General features: G+C 37.9%; 1 protein-coding gene across 1 annotated transcript in view; it reads right to left on the bottom strand.

Moving 5' to 3' along the window:
- SMARCC1 (SWI/SNF related BAF chromatin remodeling complex subunit C1) overlaps positions 1 to 18,975 on the bottom strand; it is a gene marked incomplete at both ends in the record, with an annotated part of 181,317 nt that overhangs the window by 38,843 nt on the left and 123,499 nt on the right. Inside the window, 5 exons of the mRNA XM_084247855.1 lie at positions 1,854 to 2,008; positions 2,966 to 3,080; positions 4,493 to 4,548; positions 13,495 to 13,656; positions 14,676 to 14,934. Coding sequence (XP_084103981.1) covers positions 1,854 to 2,008; positions 2,966 to 3,080; positions 4,493 to 4,548; positions 13,495 to 13,656; positions 14,676 to 14,934 — 747 coding nt within the window. The remainder of the gene's footprint in view (positions 1 to 1,853; positions 2,009 to 2,965; positions 3,081 to 4,492; positions 4,549 to 13,494; positions 13,657 to 14,675; positions 14,935 to 18,975) is intronic.

Raw genomic sequence — 18,975 nt, 5'->3', positions numbered from 1 at the left:
GGGATATTAGCCCTGACTGCCTTGGGCTTTACAGGGGCCTTGATAGCCTCAGCATATGCACTCAAGTCCTTGGCATTGTTGGCCTGCATCTTTCTCAGGCCATTCTTGTGCCTCTTGGCAAAATGCATGTTTCTTAAGAACCCGGGGTCCACCCCGTAAGAGATTTATATCTTTGTGACTGAGGTTTCATGATGATATTTTTGTGCCACTTCTGGGATTGGTTGTGTGTGGTGTGGTTCTTGGACGTGACCGTGTCTGTACTGAAGCTCGCAGCTCCTGAGATGCCATGAGCCTCAAGAACGAAGTATTATAATGGAAAATTAAAAAACAAAAAAGATTACACTGGTTGAAGGATAGAGAATGGGATGAAGGAGATAGGCAACAGATGATGGGATGGAAGCTCACCTATGAAAACAGCAAGGGAGCCAGGTAATAGCAGATGAACTCAAGTACCAAGAAGGATTTGGTAGCTGAATAGCTATGGAAAATGAAAAACTGAGGAGTCAAAAATGACCTGAAGCTGCAGACTTCACGACTGGATAGGCAGCTGTATTATGCCCTGATGAAAGGCACGAAGGAGAAATGCTCCCTCCAGATCTTTATTTATAAAATGAGAAAATATGCCCAAGACAACCCTTAAGATCTTAAAAGACACCCGATGACTATAGAACAATAACTTGGACAGCTCAGAGACAATGAGCTACCCAAGAATCTAACTTGGCAGAAGACAGAGAAACATCAAAATATGTTTCTAACAAACAAACAAAACCAAACAAATAGGAAACAATAGTCAATACTTCATTAAGTATTCAAACTGTCCTTCAAAAATTGCTAAAGTATGGTAGAGTAAAGATAGCGAGAATACCACAAAGAACCACGAAAATCAGGAGCTATCTTTGAAAATGACTGGCAAGTATGAATATGCAGGAACTCAAGCTATTGTACCAATCAGCTAAGGTATCTGTCTGGACTAATTGCAGGTGGCCTGTAAACATTTTTGTGCATGTGTCAGATGAGTAGGCACTCCGAATAGTAGTCTATGGTTTGAACTGAGTCATCTATCAGTCTGTTATAAACCATGCTCCACAGATTTAAATACGCAGGTACCTTGTACAAGAAGCTCAATGGTCTGGAATTCAAGACCATAAAACAACATCATTACCAATAGATCAAGAAGAGTGCAAGATAAAATGATTAGCTATATTCTAGTAACTACTGCTCAAAATGTGGTAACCTACAAGTTGGTAAATGATTTCTGAGGGTAAAATGGAGAAAGGGTGAAAATTTTTTTTGAAAACTTCACACATTCATGCCTGAAATGCTTTAAAATGCTAAATTAACACAATGCAAGGAAAATAACATTTTCTTTTTTCTTAAGTATCCTGTGAAGTCAATACTATGTTATAAATAGAGAAAACCACCCCCAGAAAAGCTGGCAAATTCAATAAGAAAAAGTTATTTTAGATTCCCTCTCTCTCCTTTCAGTCTGTAGGCACAGGGCAAAGTATTACACAAGGAAACAGATTTTTATCTTAAAAATCACAAATATTTCCATTTGGTAGAAATGATTGAAATAACAGTCCTCTTTAAATTCTGCCTTCCATCACCGCAGTCTTCACAAGACTGAATGATACAATGAATGCATAAAAGGCAGCCACCCTTTAGGATTAGATCTAGTATTTCCACCATCCTCTTCCTGCCCTGGAATTCCTAACCTAGAAAAAGGCTTTCAAGCAAATAGTCATTTCCTATTAGGTGCAAGGCTCTTTATACTAAATGTTCCTAATAACCTAAAAACAATACGACTATTCATGGATTAAGAGAGCACTGGAAAAGGGCTGTCAGGGGCAAACCTTGGCTTTGGTTGCAGCTGAGGCAAGAGCAGCTGCTGCGGCTGTGGCTACATTTCCTTCAGAAATTTCATGTTCTACTTTCTTCTTCCCAATATCACTTTCTCTTTCTTTACAAGTATCAGTGAGTTCCTTGTTCTCTTCAGTCTCCTTTTCTTCTGAAAAATCAGAAAGCTTTATTAGCAGTGCACTCAGTCTCAATAAGCCATCTTACTTCTCACCTCCACCACATAACAAACTAAAATTGATGTTACAAAGAGATCTCAGTGCCTTTTTCCTCTTTTCAAGACTATTGCTGAACCATTCTATGCATTTAAGTCTGACTCTATTTTAGATGGATTTTCTGAATGGTACACTTTGTCTTCCCTTCATTTCTCTAAGCTCTGTGTATAGTTCCCTTGGATATAAAGGAAAATTCAGGGTAACTAAGCCCTTAAAGCAACATGTTTGTTCATCATTCAATGGAATGCTCTGACTGGGAAATCCTGAAGTCTGGAGGAAATCAGATGCTGAGGAATAGAGCACTTCCGCAGGCCTTTTGAGCCAAGCATGATGGGATATGCCAGCAACTGACATTTAAAATGAAATGGCAGGGGCCACCCTAGTGGTGCAAGCAGTTGAGAGCCACACTGTGAAGCTGGCTGCAGCCTCTGCAGTGCGGGTTCGATCCCGGCCGGCCAGTGAGAATCCCAAATGGCGAAGTAGACTTCTGTCTCGCCCACTGTTCCCCTCAGTGTATTTCGTCAGTCTGCCTGTTCTGTTCCCCACTCTGTCTCTGGTGAATCCTCTCACTCTCCCACACATCTGGCCTGTACCCCGGTTCTTGTATAAATAAATAAATCTTTAAAAAAATAAAATAAAATAAAATGAAATAGCAGCTCTGTGTGGTAACTTTGGTCAAAATGAACAAATCATGTCTGTATACCACTGAAAACAATGCAGTCACTATTATTAGCATGTTACCTACATGCAAAATAAAAACTCAAAGGCACACTTACTGTTATATTAAGAAACAAACCCCAAATAAATATTATTATACAATTAAACTGCTTACATTTCTCCAGTGCTTTTTATAATCTTTTTAAAATAAAACCTAAAGGTTTCCCTCAAATTACCTGATTTGGCATCCTCACTAACTTCACTATCTTGCTCCTTCTCACCATTTTTTTCATTTTCTCCTTCTTGTGTTTTATCACCTTCATCTGTCTCATTTTCTCCTTTGTTTTCTGCCTGCAAAGTGGTATAGGAAGAGGATAGTGAGAAACATTGGTTGTTTTACAAGTGATATTATCTTAGGTTAACAAAAGGTTCCAGTATTTTTAGCAATAAGTGAACTAGATTCAAAGGGCTTTGGAGAGAAAAGTTGGAAAAGAAATTTATAAATTCAGAGAAATAAATTTTACATTTGAGTGCTCACAAGATGATACATCCCTAAAGCATAGTCCTCGACCTCTTTGCTACAAAGTCAGGGTTACAATGTTCAAATAAATGTCAAAGGAATTAATTATATTATTTGTTGGTTAAACAAACACTTAAGTTACTAGTTGTCCAGAAGTACTATGAGCTTTTAAAGTCCGTATTTATCAACCAAGTATTAAGATGAGTTGCTCCAGAAATAAAAAGCTGACAAAGTCCTTTAATACAGCCATTAGGTTAATGATTTTTTTGAGAACTCAGTGATAGTGCTCTTGGGACTGAAAACTTCAATTCCTCTGGTCAGCATTTGATATAATTTACTCATTTTGAAATTCCTATGAACTTGAGCAAATTATATAACATCATCTAAAATAAAGAGACTATCACTGAATTGATGAAGTTATTTAGGAATTAGATGAACTCTCCGATGCAAAGTACAAAGGATAGTATTTGGAACATCGTAAGACCCATAATTAAATCTACTATTCTCTTCCTCTCCTTAGCTATTTACAATTTAAAAATACCTTATGTAAGCAAGATCTTAAACCCCTACTTATATATGGGACATGACTTGCATATTATGACATCACAGCTTATCAAGTGTCTCTGATCATAAAGAAGCTGAAAAGTCCTGTCTGTCTAGTTTACCCTGAGTTTACAGCCTTTATAAATAGGTATTGGGTCTTATATGCACTGAGCTCTTCCCTGCCCTCCACATATGGGCTTTAGTGTCTCCTTACTATCACCAGTTAGAATCTTGATTTTCATTCTCCATTTCAATCTTTATAGTTCCACATGCTCTTTAAAACCTACTTCTATGTCATCTTCTCATTAAGTCTTTTCTAAATATTTTTCTGTTGGCAGTAACTCTCCTACACAATCCTTCAGTATTTTATAATTCTCTTCTGGCACAAGTACAGAATCTATACCTTAAAATTAAGATTCCTAAGAACCACAACTTTTACATTCATATTCCTAATTGCAACTGAAAAGGGTACAAAAAAGGAGGTTGGGAAGTACACAAATCTTCACTGAATAAATGAAACATTTTCTATATTATGCTTTGTGAGAACTATACCTTGAACCAGTATAATTCAAATAGCAGATAAAATCATTTATGGTTCCCTCAAAGGGCCTCAAAAAAATCAGAATAAAATCCAAACTATTATGCTATGGAAGGCCTGCACTTTGTGGTAACAGGAGAACAAAACCAGACAGAAATTCACCTTTTCAGGCTGATGACCATCAGTATCTGTTTCCATTTTTTCTTCGTCAGCTCCTTCTATAAGCAAAAGAATAAGAATAATATGGAAAAAAATTGAAAGTTATTATACAATTATATTTTGAGTGCCTGAAACTACATAGTAATACGGATGAATCTCATATTCATGGGTTAACTTAAGAAGTATGACATAAAACACCACGTTTTTTGATTTTGTTAATGTTCAAAAATGGGAAAGTAATCTATGAACTCAGGAGAACAGTTAAATGCAGAATGGGGGGGCCTCCCTGGTGGCACAATGGGTTGAGACGCAACCTATGAAGCTATCTGCAGCCACTGCAGCACGAGTTTGATCCCTGGCCAGGGAGCTACCCACATGGCGCAGCAGACCTCTCCTGACTCTCCCACTGCTCCCCTCAGCAGTGTATTTCAGTCAGTCTGCCTGTTCTGTTCCCTACTTTGTCTCTGGTGAATCCTCTCACCCCCTACACCTCTGGCCTGTACCCCAGTTCTTGTATGTATAAATAAATAAATCCTAAAAAAAAAAATAAATGGAGAAGGGGTATGAAGGCAGAAAGGGAGGGTTGCTTGCGGTGATGATAATGACCTGCTTCTTGAAATTGGGGCTGCTTACATGAATGTATTTAATTTGTGAAAATGCACGGAACTGAGCGAGGGTTTTCACTTGTCTGTATGTACAAAAATTAAAAGTACAAAAAGCAAAAAATTATAAATTACTTATTATTTGACAACAAATAAATATTTTGTGTCAGTACCAGAGAAACAATGCTGTGCTAAATATTCACTGAACATTAGAGAAGAACCATATTCTGCTTGGAAAGGACACAAAATATTAAGTCCACCATACACACACATAAGAGATGCTATGGGAAATCAGGGCAGGATAAATGGTTGCACTAACATTTCCTAGACAGACATGGCTCTGTGTGTGTGTGTGTGTGTGTGCAAACACATAAAAAGGGAGAGGGAAAGGATAGCTGTAGTACATATTTAGAAAAGGACATTTCAAGGAAAAAAAGCCAAGAGTGCAGGGGAAATATAAAGTAAGAATAAACCTGATTCACAAATCAGGACAACAGATAAGGAATATGAGAGACCACTAAGCTAAATCTCATTCATAATCATAAACGGAAAATTCCTAAGCAAAGTATCTGAAAATAGAATACAGCACTATATAAAAAAGGCAATATGTTATGATAATATGACAGAATTGATGGATAATTTAAGATTAGTTAAGCCCAAAAGCTTATCTGATCCCATGCATGTGAAGTGTCTGACAAAATTAAATACATGACAAGCTCTAGAAAACCAAGGCTACAAGGAAACTTCCTGAGCTCCTGAAAGATCGCTATCAAAAATTCTACAGTGCTCCTTCTTCAGGGAGAGATTCCTAAAGTACTCCCTTCTAAAGTCAAGAGCAAACAGTATTGCCAAATTGCTAACTAGGTCAGTATTGCTAAAGAGATCAGAGCCAATACAGTCAAGTAAGAAAAAGAGGACTAGAAAGGAAAAAAGAGTTATGATTTCTAAGAAAATAAAAATGTATACCCAGAAGAATCTGCAGAAACATTACCAAATATAATCACAGGGTTTTAACAAGACAGCTGTAAAATTAAGATACAAAAAATGTATTTTAATAAGTTAACAAAAATCAACCCTAAACACATATGAAAAGATAAAGCCTGAATATCTTAAACACAACACAAAAAAGGTTAACCACAAAACAAGCTTTCATAAAGCAACAAAATGGGGGGAGGGGGGAGAACACAAGCCGCACAGTAACTAGATTAGTATATCAGACTTAACACTATAGAAAAGTGAGCAATGACATACAAACAATAAATGATATTCAAATTAGTTGTCAGAGAAAATCAAATTGACAGCCACAACGTAAATTGTCATTTCACACCTGCTACATGAGAGAATCTAACACTAGGAAATAATGGATCAAATGTTACAGGTTTAGGACCTCCCTGGTAGCGCAAGGGGTTAAGACACAGCTTCTGAAGCTGTGCAGAGCCTCTGCAGCACGAGCTGGATCCCCGGCTGGCCAGGGAGCAATCCACATGGCGTGGCAGACCTCTTCTGGCTCGCCCACTACCCCCCTCCAGCAGTGTACTTCGGTTGATCTGCCTGTTCTGTTCCCCGCTCTGTCTCTGGTGAATCCTCTCATCCCCCACACCTCTGGCCTGTACCCCAGCTCTTGTATGTATAAATAAATCTTAAAAAAAAAACATACAACAATGTTATAGGTTTAAATGTCAACTGGTATATATACTTTGGGAGAAAAACTGGAAAAAGGACCATTCCACAATAAAGAGTTAAGCAAGAATGTTCAAGTTGAATGTTAAAAAATGTTCAATAATCTTCTTTATCAAGACATTCAACTAAGGAAAAAGTTACAACTGAATTCAACAGTAGAGCTAGGGATGCAAACTCCTTATTTTGATGTGGTATGTCCACCTACCACACTTCAAAGTAAATGTGCCTATGAAATGTCTGAAATAGGAAAACAAAACAATCATACACACACAAAACCACTTCCTCCCCACCCCAACCACAGGTACAAAGCTAACAAAGGAGGTAAAGGACCTAGTCAAAGAAAATTATAAGACACTGTTTAAAAAAAAACAGAAGAGGGCCTTTCCGGTGCCACAGCGGGTTGAGCACTGCGCTGTGAAGTTGTCTGCAGCCTCTGCAGCGTGGGATTGATTCCCGGCTGGCCAGGGAGACACTCACATGGCATGGCAGACCTCTCCTGCCTAGCCCGCTGCTCCCCTCAGCAGTGTCTTCGGTCCATCTGCCTGTTCTGCTCCCTGCTTTGTCTCTGGTGAATTCTCTCATCCTCCCACGCCTCAGACCTGTACCCCAGTTCTTGTATGCATAAATAAAAATCATTAAAAAAAATCTTTAAAAAATAATAAAAAAATAAAAAACACAAACAAATGGAAAGAAATGCAAGATTTCAAGAGGAAATAAAAAACTTCAGGTGGCACAGTGCTATCAAGCTACCGCCAGCCACTGCAGCACAAGCTTGGTCCCCAGCCGGCCAGGGAGCAACCCACATGGCACAGCAGACCTCTCCTGACTCACCTGCTGCTCCCCTCAGCAGTGTATTTCAGTACATCTACCTGCTCCCCACTCTCTGGTGAATCCTCTCATCCCCCATACCTCTGGCTTATGCTCCAGTTCTTGTATGCATAAATAAATACATCTTAAAAAAAAAGTCTCAGAATACACCATTTTTCATAAAGTTAAAAACAAAATATTAGCTAATATATTGCTAATGTATATCTTTGTGATAAAAATCAATTAAAAAGGGAGTGAAATATTCAAAGTTTAGGATTCTTGGTGCTGGATGTCAGAAGGTGAGAAGATAACGAAAAGGCAGAACAGAGATGGAAATTATTGGTAATGTTGTAATTTTTAGTTAAGATAAAATATGCAAGATGCAATAAGACACATTAAAGTAAAACAACAGACCTGACTAAAAAAAGCCAAATGTAGATGAGGTTTTAAAACCCCCAAAACTTCACAAGTTATTCTTTAATTCAATGTTCAATAGACCGTTGCTTAGTCAGCTTAATTACAGCCCAACTAAGTACTATGTGGAATAAAGGCATTTTTTAAGAAAATAAATATCTGCTTTTATTTTTTTAATTTTTAATTTTATATTTTTAAAAAAATAAATATCTGCTGTTGAAATGACTACACACAGTCTACAGCTCTATATGCCAATAAGATTACACACCTCTACTGTAAGGCAAATCAAATTTGATATTAATTCTTAAATTAGCTATGATTCCAAGATAAACAGTTATATAATGCTAATATCAGTTTATCTAAAGATAAATGGTGTAGTTCAAGACAAACCCTCTCCTCTGTAAGGAACAAATCTGGAGACATGTGGTGAGAATTTTAGGACATTAACTAAGAGTTTTAACTTATCAATTAATTATGAGTTAGTTGTTGCTCAATATGCTATATGGAAGAGTACGTGAAGCAGTGTGTATTTTTTTTTTTAAAGATTTATTTATTTATACAAGCACTGGGGTACGGGCCAGAGGCCTAGGAGGGTGAGAGAATTCACCAGAGACAGAGCAGGGAGCAGAAAAGGCAGAAGGACCCAAGTACACTGCTGAGGGGAGCAGCGTGTGAGACAGGAGAGGTTTGCCCCGCCATGTGGGACTCTCCTTGGCTGGCCGGGAATCGAACCAGCGCTGCAGAGGCCACGGACAGCTTCACAGCGCTGCGCTCAACCCGCTGCACCACTGGGGAGGTCTGAAGCAGTATATTCTATAAACCATTTATTAAAGTTGTTTTTAGACATCTTCCTGGAAAAAGAAAAAAAAAGTTTCTGGTTGGAATTGTACCCCCATGAGGTTGTAGTCCTTCACATATCCTGTGTCCTTTTGTTGGTGTTGATAAACTAGAAGGCTGACAATCCATATCTGCCACCTGACCCAAGTCTGCGAGTTAAATTAAGATATTACAATGAATAAAAACTGAACCTCCAACTTAAACAACATAAATTAGTGGGTCATTTGCCAAAGACAGAAAGGAACAACATCCTATGATCAGGTAACATAGTTATAAAAGAGGAAGTCAAATCAGTCAGAGGAAAATACCAACATGATAGTTGCCAGGTAGTCATAGTTCTAACTTCTCAACATCATTGCCACAAAGGCACAAAATCAGTCATGAAAAAAGCCTGAAAATGAATGTAAGTATTCCAAAAAACTTTACAGAAACTGAAATTTGGGTGTCCTATAATTTTTACATGTCACAAAATATTCATCTTTTGATTATCTTCCATAACATTTAAAAAATATAAATTCCATTCTTATGTTTATTGTAGGCTAAGTAAAAATAGCTGATATTCTTGTTTTGATCCAAGAAATAAATCTGTTAGTCCCTGCCAGAAAAACAGGGTAGATTGTGGATCTAATCTGACCAGGTTTGAATTCTGTCCCTACAACTTACTATATTAGCTCAAGTGACCTTATACAAACTATTTGGCTGACAGGGTCTCCATACGCTTACGTACAAAAAGAAATAATAGTATCCTTTGCATAAGTTTAGTACAAATGATTATGCGAATTACTTTATATAAAGTGCTAACAACTGTCTGGCTCATAGCCAGTGTTCAATGACAATAAATAATACTAGAAAAATAAGTTGGCTAGACCCAGGGACTCTATCATTTTTTAAAAAAGATTTGTTTATGCATACAAGAGCTGGGGAGCAGGCCAGAGATGCAGGGAGTGAGAGGATTTATCAGAGACAGAGTGGGAAGCAGAACAGGCAGATGTACTGAAATACACTGCAGAGGGGAGCAGTGGGTAAGGGAGCAGTGGGCGAGACAGAAGAGGTCTGCTGTGCCATGTGGGTTAGCTCCCTGGCTGGGGATCTGCTGCAATGGCTGCTGCTGCAGTGGCTGCTGACAGCTTCATAATGCTGAGACTTAAACCCCTTGTGCCACTAGGAAGGTCCTATTTGTTTGTTTGTTTGTTTGTTTATTTATTCTTACATACATACATACATACATACATACATACGAGCACTATACGAGCACTGCGTACAGTCAGAAGTGCGGGAGGGCGAAAGAATTCACCAGAGCCAGAGCGGGGAACAGAACAGGCAGACTGACGAAATACACTGCTGAGGGGAGCAGCAGGCGCAGCAGCAGAGGTCTGCATGCCATGTGGGACCCTTGCCAGCAGCCGGGATTGAACCGGCGTTGCAGAGGCTGCGGGCAGCTTCGCAGCCCAGCACTCAACCGCTGCGCCACCAGGGGAGGCCCTAATAAAGTTTTTAAATAAAAACTTTTGTGATATAGCAATATATATGTATATCTCTCTCCAATAATCAAATATATAACTTAAACTATTTGAAATATAAATCAACTTAACAACTCCTAGCTGGGGTGTCTATTCTCAACCTAAGAGTTAAAATGAAACTTTAAAATTATAGATCACTCTAACACTCTTCTGCTCAAACCCCTCCACTGGCTCCACCCGACTTAAACATTAAAAATTTACAAGGGGCCTCACCATCTCACAATACCTCCTCTACCCAGCCGTCAACTACCTGTCTGGGATCCCCCATGATGTTCATCAGCCATGTCAGCTTGTACACTGTCAGTCTTGTATACTGCTGTTCCCTTGTCTAATTTACAACTTTGCTCAAATATCACTTTCTTGGTGAGACATTCTCTATACATTAAAAACTGCAATTCCCCACACTTGACTGTTATCCAACCCCTTCAACCTGTTTTCTGCCTTACCACTGATTAGCCAACATACTCTCTCTACATTTTAAAATTTAACTTATATATTTTAAAACTTTACATATTATATTTCTGTCCATCTTTTGCTTCAAAAGTAAAGTTCATGAGGCAGGGATTTCGGTCTGCTGTGTTCACCAGCAACCAAGAACCTTGAACACAACGAAATAACACGATAGCAAAACAAACATAGTCATACTTATCCTGTAAATTAAAAGGAAGGGAAAAAAAAAAGTCTAGCTTAAGTCTGACTTCACATCCAAGAATGTTAAGTGATATAGTCTAGTACACTGAATCACACTGAATTGCGCTCTGTTTCATAGCACTTAATCTCAGTTACAGAACAATCAGCTACAGCCACTCTTCCTGTATGCCACAGGTCTATGGTTAGCGTGCTAGTTTTGTCTTTTTCCTGACCCTTTGTTCAGTTCCCTAATGGAAACCATCCAGTATTTCTCTTTTTCCTTCTGATTTATTTCACCTAGTATAATCCCTCCAGCTCCATCCATGTTGCTGCAAATGGCCTGAGTTTATCTTTTTTGATCTGAGCAGTATCCCATTGTGTATATACACCACATCATCTTGGTGATACATTTTGGGGCATTTAAGTTGTTTCCATATCTTAGCTATTGTAAATAGTGCTGCATTAAATATAGGAGTGCAAGTTTCTTTTTGAATTAGTTTTTTGTCCTTTGGGTAGATTTCCTAAGACTAGGATCAATGGATCATGTGGTAGGTTTATTTTTAGTGAGGAACTTCCACACAGTAAAAGCTGGTTTTTTTTGGTTTGTTTGTTTAATTTTTCTATATTCCTCCTCATTTCTGTAAGGTTGGTAGTAATGGTACTAAATGACTAAATTTAGCAATTAGTTGGTCCATTTTCTGTTCTTTATTAATCTAGATAAAGACTTGTGGGTTTTTGTTTGTTTTAGATTTATTTATTTTTGCATACAAGAACTGGGGTGTAGGCCAGAGGTGTGAGAGGATTCACCAGAGACAGGGTGGGGAACAGAACAGGTAGATCTACTGAAATACAGTAAGGGAAGCAGCCGGTGAGACAGAAGAGGTCTGCTGTGCCATATATGAGCCAGCTCCCTGGCTGAAGAACGGATAAGTAAAATGTGGTATATCCACTCAAAGGAATACTATTCAGCAAAGAAAGGGATAAAGCACTACTTCATACTACAACATGGGTGAATTTTAAAAACATGAAGCTCAGTGAAAGGAGTCAAATGCAAAAATCTACATATTGTGTGATTCAAATTTTAGAAATGTTCAGAACAGGAAAATCCAGAGAAAGAAAACAGGTTACTACTTACCAAGGCTGAGGAGAGAAATAAATAGGGAGCCATTGTTTAACTGGTATGGGATTTTCTTTTGGGATGGTGGAAATGTACTGAAATTAAGTGATAGTACATGCATAGCACTATGTATGTACTAGACTGTCACAGGGTTATATACCTTTAAAGGTTAAAATTGAGAGTTTCATATTATATGATTTTTATTCTCAATTAAAAAATAACCAAAAGCAACAATGAATTTACATCTACTCACCAAGATTTATATTAAAATAACTACAAAAGCCCTTTCCATATTCTCATATCTATCTGCTAAAACCCTAGATCTAAAAGCAGGCTTCAAATATTTCGTAACTGTGATATCATAAAACAATTTTTATATTCTGGCTATCATAAAAAAATAAGAAAAAATATTCCATGGTGTATATGTACCATATCTTCTTGATCCAGTCATCTATTTTTGGGCATTTGGGCTGTTTCCAAAGCTTAGCTATTGTAAACAGTGCTGCTATAAACAGAGGGGTGCAGGTGTTCTTTGGAATTGATGTTTCTGTGTCCTTTGGGTAAATACCTAGGAGTGGAATTGCTGGATCATATGGAAGCTCTATGTTTAGTAGGTCAAGAAATCTCCACACAGCTCTCCATAGTGGTTGGACCAGTTTACACTCCCACCAGCAGTGCAGGAGAGTTCCTTTTTCTCCACACCCTCGCCAACATTTGTTGTTGCTAGTTTTTTTAATATGTGCCATTCTCACTGGTGTAAGATGGTATCTCATGGTAGTTTTGATTTGCATTTCCCTGATTACAAGTGATGTTGAACATTTTTTCATATGCCTGTTGGCCATTTGCATTTCCTCTTCAGAGAAGTTTCTTTTTAGCTCTTCTGCCCATTTTTTGACTGGATTATTTTCTTTGTTGTTACTCAGCATTCAAAAAAGATAAACACATGCAATTTGCAGCAACATGGATGGTGCTGGAAGGGATCATGCTCAGCGAAATAAGCCAGAAAGAAAAAGAAAAACACTGGATGGTCTCACTCATAGCAGGAATCCAGAAAACTTAAATAAGGGACCAGGAAAATGAATAACTATAAGAAAGTGAAAATCAAAATCAACAAAAAACTATGAACCAGAGACACTTTTTGGGGGTTGGGGGGCAGGAGGGGAGGGATTGGGGTCAGAATGGGGGGGTTGCAATTGTATGGGGAATATAAAAATAAAATTTATTATTTAAAAAAAAATAAAAGAGTAAAAAAAAAATTATATACTAATCTTAAAAGACAGGTCTATAACTGATCATTGTACTCTAAAGTGCCAGAAAATCCAGTTACTTTAGCTAGGTCATACTTACTAAAAATACAAACATCTATTCGCTCTGTCCTTAGATGCAGCAGTGACTCACCAAGTTTCTCTGGTTCATCAGGTCCTGTGCCTGCAATGCAGCTACTCTCCAGACCATATGTGGGATCCACTTTCCCAGAGGCTCGTGCTGCTTCTTGTACTTTTTTGACATGAGCTTCAACCAATTCCAGTGGCACCTCCTCACGGACCCGTGAAAACTCCTCTGTTCACAAATAAAAATGGTATAGGGAACTGGTTTTACACAAGTACTTGTTTCAGTGTAAACCACCAGGAAATCCAACCTAGTACTAGTGTCTTGTGGACAGCGATGCGTTTGGGACCTGGGTCCTACGTTATCCCAACAAAATATCAAGGGCCAAATGAAAAAATATTGAAATTCTGTGTTGCTGTATTTTATCTTATACAACACAGCTTCTTGCTTATATAAATAAAAAGGATTACTACATACATTTCTATCAGGGACAATCAAAATTTTGTTCAAATTTTATATAACTTAGCTGGTCACACCGAAATCAAGAAGACAGGAAGGATTAAAAACCAGTCAATAAAAAGTTCTATGGCTTAAGAAAATTCTAATTCTTTTTTTTTTTAAAGATTTATTTATTTATTTGCACAAGCACTGGGTACAGTCAGAAGCGCGGGAGGGTGAGAGAATTCACCAGAGCCAGAGTGGGGAGCAAAACAGGGAACAGGCAGAAGGACCAAGGTACACTGCTGAGGGGAGCAGCAGGTGAGACAGGAGAGGTCTGTCGCACCATGTGGGACCCTCGCCGGCGGCCGGGGATCGAACTGGCTCTGCAGAGGCTGCAGGCAGCTTTGCAGCCCAGCACTCAACCACTGCACCACCAGGGGAGGCCCGAAAATTCTAATTTTTAAGAAAGTAAAAGGACTCCCTTTGCCAGTTAGACCAGTCTAAATGAATGCCAAAATACAGCATTAAAAAAGTGTTTTGTCCCTTCAATTCTTAATAAAGGTTCTTAGGTATTAAAGTATTACATTTTAAGTGCCCTAGCTTAAAATATTGTAATACTCTTAAATATAACAATATTTAAAGGTAGCACATAAAGTTATTAAATATAAATTGCAACTTTAAGAAGTATATCTGATTTGTTATATATCTGAAATGAATGTAACAGCTGACAACACTTAAATATGAGATAATATTAACATGAAGGAAAGTATTAAGCCTTATCTGAAATTGTGCTAGGAAGATGACCATACCCAGAGCTGCTTTTGCTGCAGCAGATGCCACACGAGGGTCTACAACAGATGCCAAAAAAGCAACAGTGCTCATGACTGGGTTTCCTGACTGACTGAAGGGGACAGGTTGGTAAGCCAGGGGTCCAAGGGAAGCATCTGAATTCTCAAGATATGGGTCCTCAATGGGAAGCCTCAAGAAGTGGAGGATGCATTCGTCTTGGGTACGACTTCCAACATGTTCTGACACTTTGTTCCAATCATCTTTGTACATCTCCAGGGCCTAAAGTAGAAAAAAACAGGAGCTTTAATATCAAGATACTAGGTAATACTATATAACAACATCAGAAGTCTGTGACTGTTAGATGATTTAAAAAAATAATAAAATGGTTATCGTGTATGTAAGAAAATAAGTAGATTTGATTGTTTTCCCTCTATCAATTGGGGGCAGACCCAAGTGCTGCAGAAGTTTCAGAATCTCTCTGACTTTGGAAACAGAAAATGAAGCAGAACATAAACGATCAGGGAAAAAATGAGAGAGAAAATAGAAGAGACATGGGAAATTCAGTAGCCCTGTAAACAGAACCAGCTCCCCAAAGTGCGTATCTTTCTAAGAGGCCAAAGGAAGAGTATATCCAATTTCTTCAAGGAATTCAGAAAAGACCTACAACATGTTCCTGCAGTGACTCCACTGTTTTCACTTCAGGTCCAGAAGATCCTAGTGCTGTGGTATCTTCCCTTTCCCAGAAGAATAATAGGGGAGATAGCAGTAGAATTGAAAAGCAGAAAGAAAGAAAACAGAAGTCAGATAAAAGACAAGAACACAAACATCAAAACTAGTATCTCTGAGAAAGATGTGGCTATACCAGAATTTAGAAAAGGCTTGTATGGAATCATAGGTTATGGAAAAGGAAAGGGAAGAAACTTGGAACTGGAACAAACCATTATGCTTGGTACTAAGTCTCCTAAAAATAGTTATGAGTCAAGTGCACTAAGAGGCAAAACTAAGGAAAAAAGGCAGCAAAGGCAAAGGAAAGAGAATGACCTATGATACAGGTATTTTCAAGAGAAAGAAGAAAAAAGTCCATGAAAACAGTAACTTTTTCTCACTTTAAAAGTAGTAAATCCAGAAAGAATAAGTCAACTCTCAGTATTTTGTCAAGTGGATGGATTAAACAGGTGGGAAAAATCAAATATAGGGACAGTGATTCTAAGTCAAATTGTTATCAAGAAAATAATGCTGGGGCCACCCTGGTGGTGCAAGGGGTTAAAGTCTCAGCACCATTAAGCTATCACCAGTCACTGAGGCATGAGTTCAATCCCTGGTCAGGGAGCTAACCCACATGGTATAGCAGACCTCTCCTATCTTGCCTGCCACTCCCCTTAGCAGTGTATTTCAGTTGTTCTGCCTGTTCTGGTTCCCACTGTTTCTGGTGAATCCTCTCACCCCTCTCACCTCTGGCCTACACCCCAGTTCTTCTATGCATAAATAAATTAAAAAAAAGTTTTACAACTGTCTTCTGCTAATAAACATGATTGTTCACATATAGAATTCTAAGGAAGTCTTAGGTACTAAAACTAAAAAGTTTAGAAAGATCAAGGGACAGAATGGTAATAGAAAAATTGAACTATCTACCTATATATAAAGCAAAGAAAAAATTTTAATTGGAAAAAAGCATGCAAAATACCACAAAGATGAAAAACTAAGAATAAATATAATAAAGATCAATTTGCTGGAAAAAGAAAGACATGAGGAAAATTAAATCTAAATAAGTGAAAAGATATACCATTTTCATTATAAATCTCAATTTATCAATTTTTATCTATTTTCTTCAAGATCAACTGCAGAGTCAAAGCAATCCTATTCAAACTCTAAGCTTTTTGTTAGAAATTAAAAAAATTAACAATATTATTATTTATAAAGTATATAAATACAGTTTCAAAATACGTAATTTTAATATGCTAAAATACTCCAAATAGAAGGAGTAAATGTTCTCTCCAAGGGAGAGGGGGATAGAATGGTATGGAAAAATAAAAAAGGCACAGAAATATATGTTGCTATGAAAGTTAAGAAGTTGAATAAAAAGAATCTCGGTCTGTAAGCACCAAAGTTGTTACTTTCACATAGTTCACTCTAGAGCAAAGATTCTCAACCATGTCTTCTGGGGGCCATCTGGCAATGTTTGGAGACATTTCTGGTTGATATAACTGGAGAGATAATATTGGCATCTAGTAGGTTAAGGCTACAGATGATGTCAAACATTCTACTACACACGAGCCCACACAACAACAAAAAAACCTACCTGGCCTAAATATCAGTAGCAACGTGGCTTAAAAACTGTGCTCTAGCATGATTTGCTGATTTACAATGTGAGCTTATCATAACAGTGGTTCTTTTCATGTTTTACTTGTCTCAGTGAATTCTTAACCCAGGGCCCCAACTGCTGTTCCAGGTTTTTCAAAAGAAAGTAAAGAACTTGCTGGAGAAGTGAAGGACTCTTTCAAAACCCAAGTCAACTAATGGTCTTACACCACAGACTTGAAAAATGAGACTAATTAGGGGTTTCCTCTGGATAGCTAGAGGCCTCAGGTAGTTTTAGAATGAATCACTTAGAGAAACAAAAAAGACCTGGACTGCAACAACAACAAAAATCTACCTATCTCTCTAGGACCTTTGGGACCAAACAATTAACTGTGGCTAACAAAAATTTGTAATTATAGGTAGAGATTTTCAAGAAATACTTTATAATAACCTTTTCAAACAAACTTGTTATTAAGTATCCCCCCCGCCTCCACCCATTTACCTTGACAGAGAAAAATTAGTTCAGGAAGTATTTTTTCCTAGGATAAAGTTAAGGAACTATTTGACATATATATTTCAAGGAAGAGTCAACAATGAGAAAAGTCTAAGACAAATGGTGGTACGTAAGCCTGAGCAATGATGACAGCATTACGTAAGAGAGGCAGATTGAAGAGATGTTTTCAAAATAGACATGGTCACATAATGGTTGGAAAAATGAAGCAGAAGCAACATATAAAGAAAAATTAGATGTAGACCTTCATTCAGTATAAACACCTTCATTCCTTCTGCCATATCCCAGATCTTCATCATTACTTACCTAGACTCAAGGAATTACTTGTTTTTCTCATTCTTAAATTCAACCCTCTTCCTATTGTCAGAATGAAGTTATTTTTCCACAAAAAAACACTCTTTGCTGCCTACAACTATTTCACTGCTCATCATTCTTTCTTTTTTTTAGATTTATTTATTTATTTATTTTGATTGATTGATTGATTTATACATACATGCATACAAGCACTGGGTACAGTCAGAAGCGCGGGAGGGTGAGAGAATTCACCAGAGCCAGAGCGGGGAGCAGAGCAGGCAGAAGGACCGAAGTACACTGCTGAGGGGAGCAGCGGGCGGCAGGAGAGGTCTGCGCGCCATGTGGGACCCTCCTCTGGTGGCCGGGGAGCAGCCGGGGATCGAACCGGCGCCGCAGAGGCCGCGGGCAGCTTCCCAACCCAGCGCTCAACCGCTGCGCCACCGGGGAGGCCCATCACTGCTCATCATTCTTATAGAATTAAGGTCAAATATGATTGGAGCTCTGTTACTTCTTCGACCCTACTCTCTATTCTTCTACCCTACAACTCTGTTCCAGAGTTGATATGCCTACATAGTTTGTTTTGCATTAGAAATATCATGTGCTATGACAATCAGATGCCCAGGAAGTGGTCGGTTATATCTTATTCCATCCGGCCTATTTGAACATCCATTCCTCTGTACGTGTCTTATGCTCCCTGTGTACTTTCAATCTTGAAGATGAGGACAATGAATTCATTTTATAATTTAATCTATTTCTGTCACTCACTAGACTATGAATTCCTTAAATACAGAAACTATAGCCTAGTCCTCTCACTCTGCAGTATCTACCACAGTGTCTGAAACACATTATCTAAATAAATTTGCTCAGTTTTATCACAGAAAATTGGACTAAACCAGAAAGTAAGCTGATTTTCAACATGGCCCCAAAAGTAAAATATCCTATAAAAGAAAGTTTTCCTCAAAATGAAAAATTATTTTTTTTAACTGGAAGACATTTAAAGTATAATTCAAATTTAAACAGAAGAAAGTATTTCCTGGGTTGTATATCAAAGGATGGTATGTCAAGTGAGGCCAGAGTGTCAGAAAATCTTTGGTGTTGTTTACTTAGTATCTTCTCTTGCTTTTATAATTTAGCCAATATAAAATACGTGAAAAACTCATTTAGTGATATACACACATTAATAACCCTTTTTATTTGAATGTATAAAATTTCAGGTT

This window comes from Talpa europaea (assembly GCF_964194135.1).
Source record: "Talpa europaea genome assembly, chromosome: 11".
Taxonomy (NCBI): Eukaryota; Metazoa; Chordata; class Mammalia; order Eulipotyphla; family Talpidae; genus Talpa; species Talpa europaea.
The sequence above is the reverse complement of the archived record's forward strand: the minus strand, read 5'-3'. Positions and strand labels throughout refer to the sequence as shown.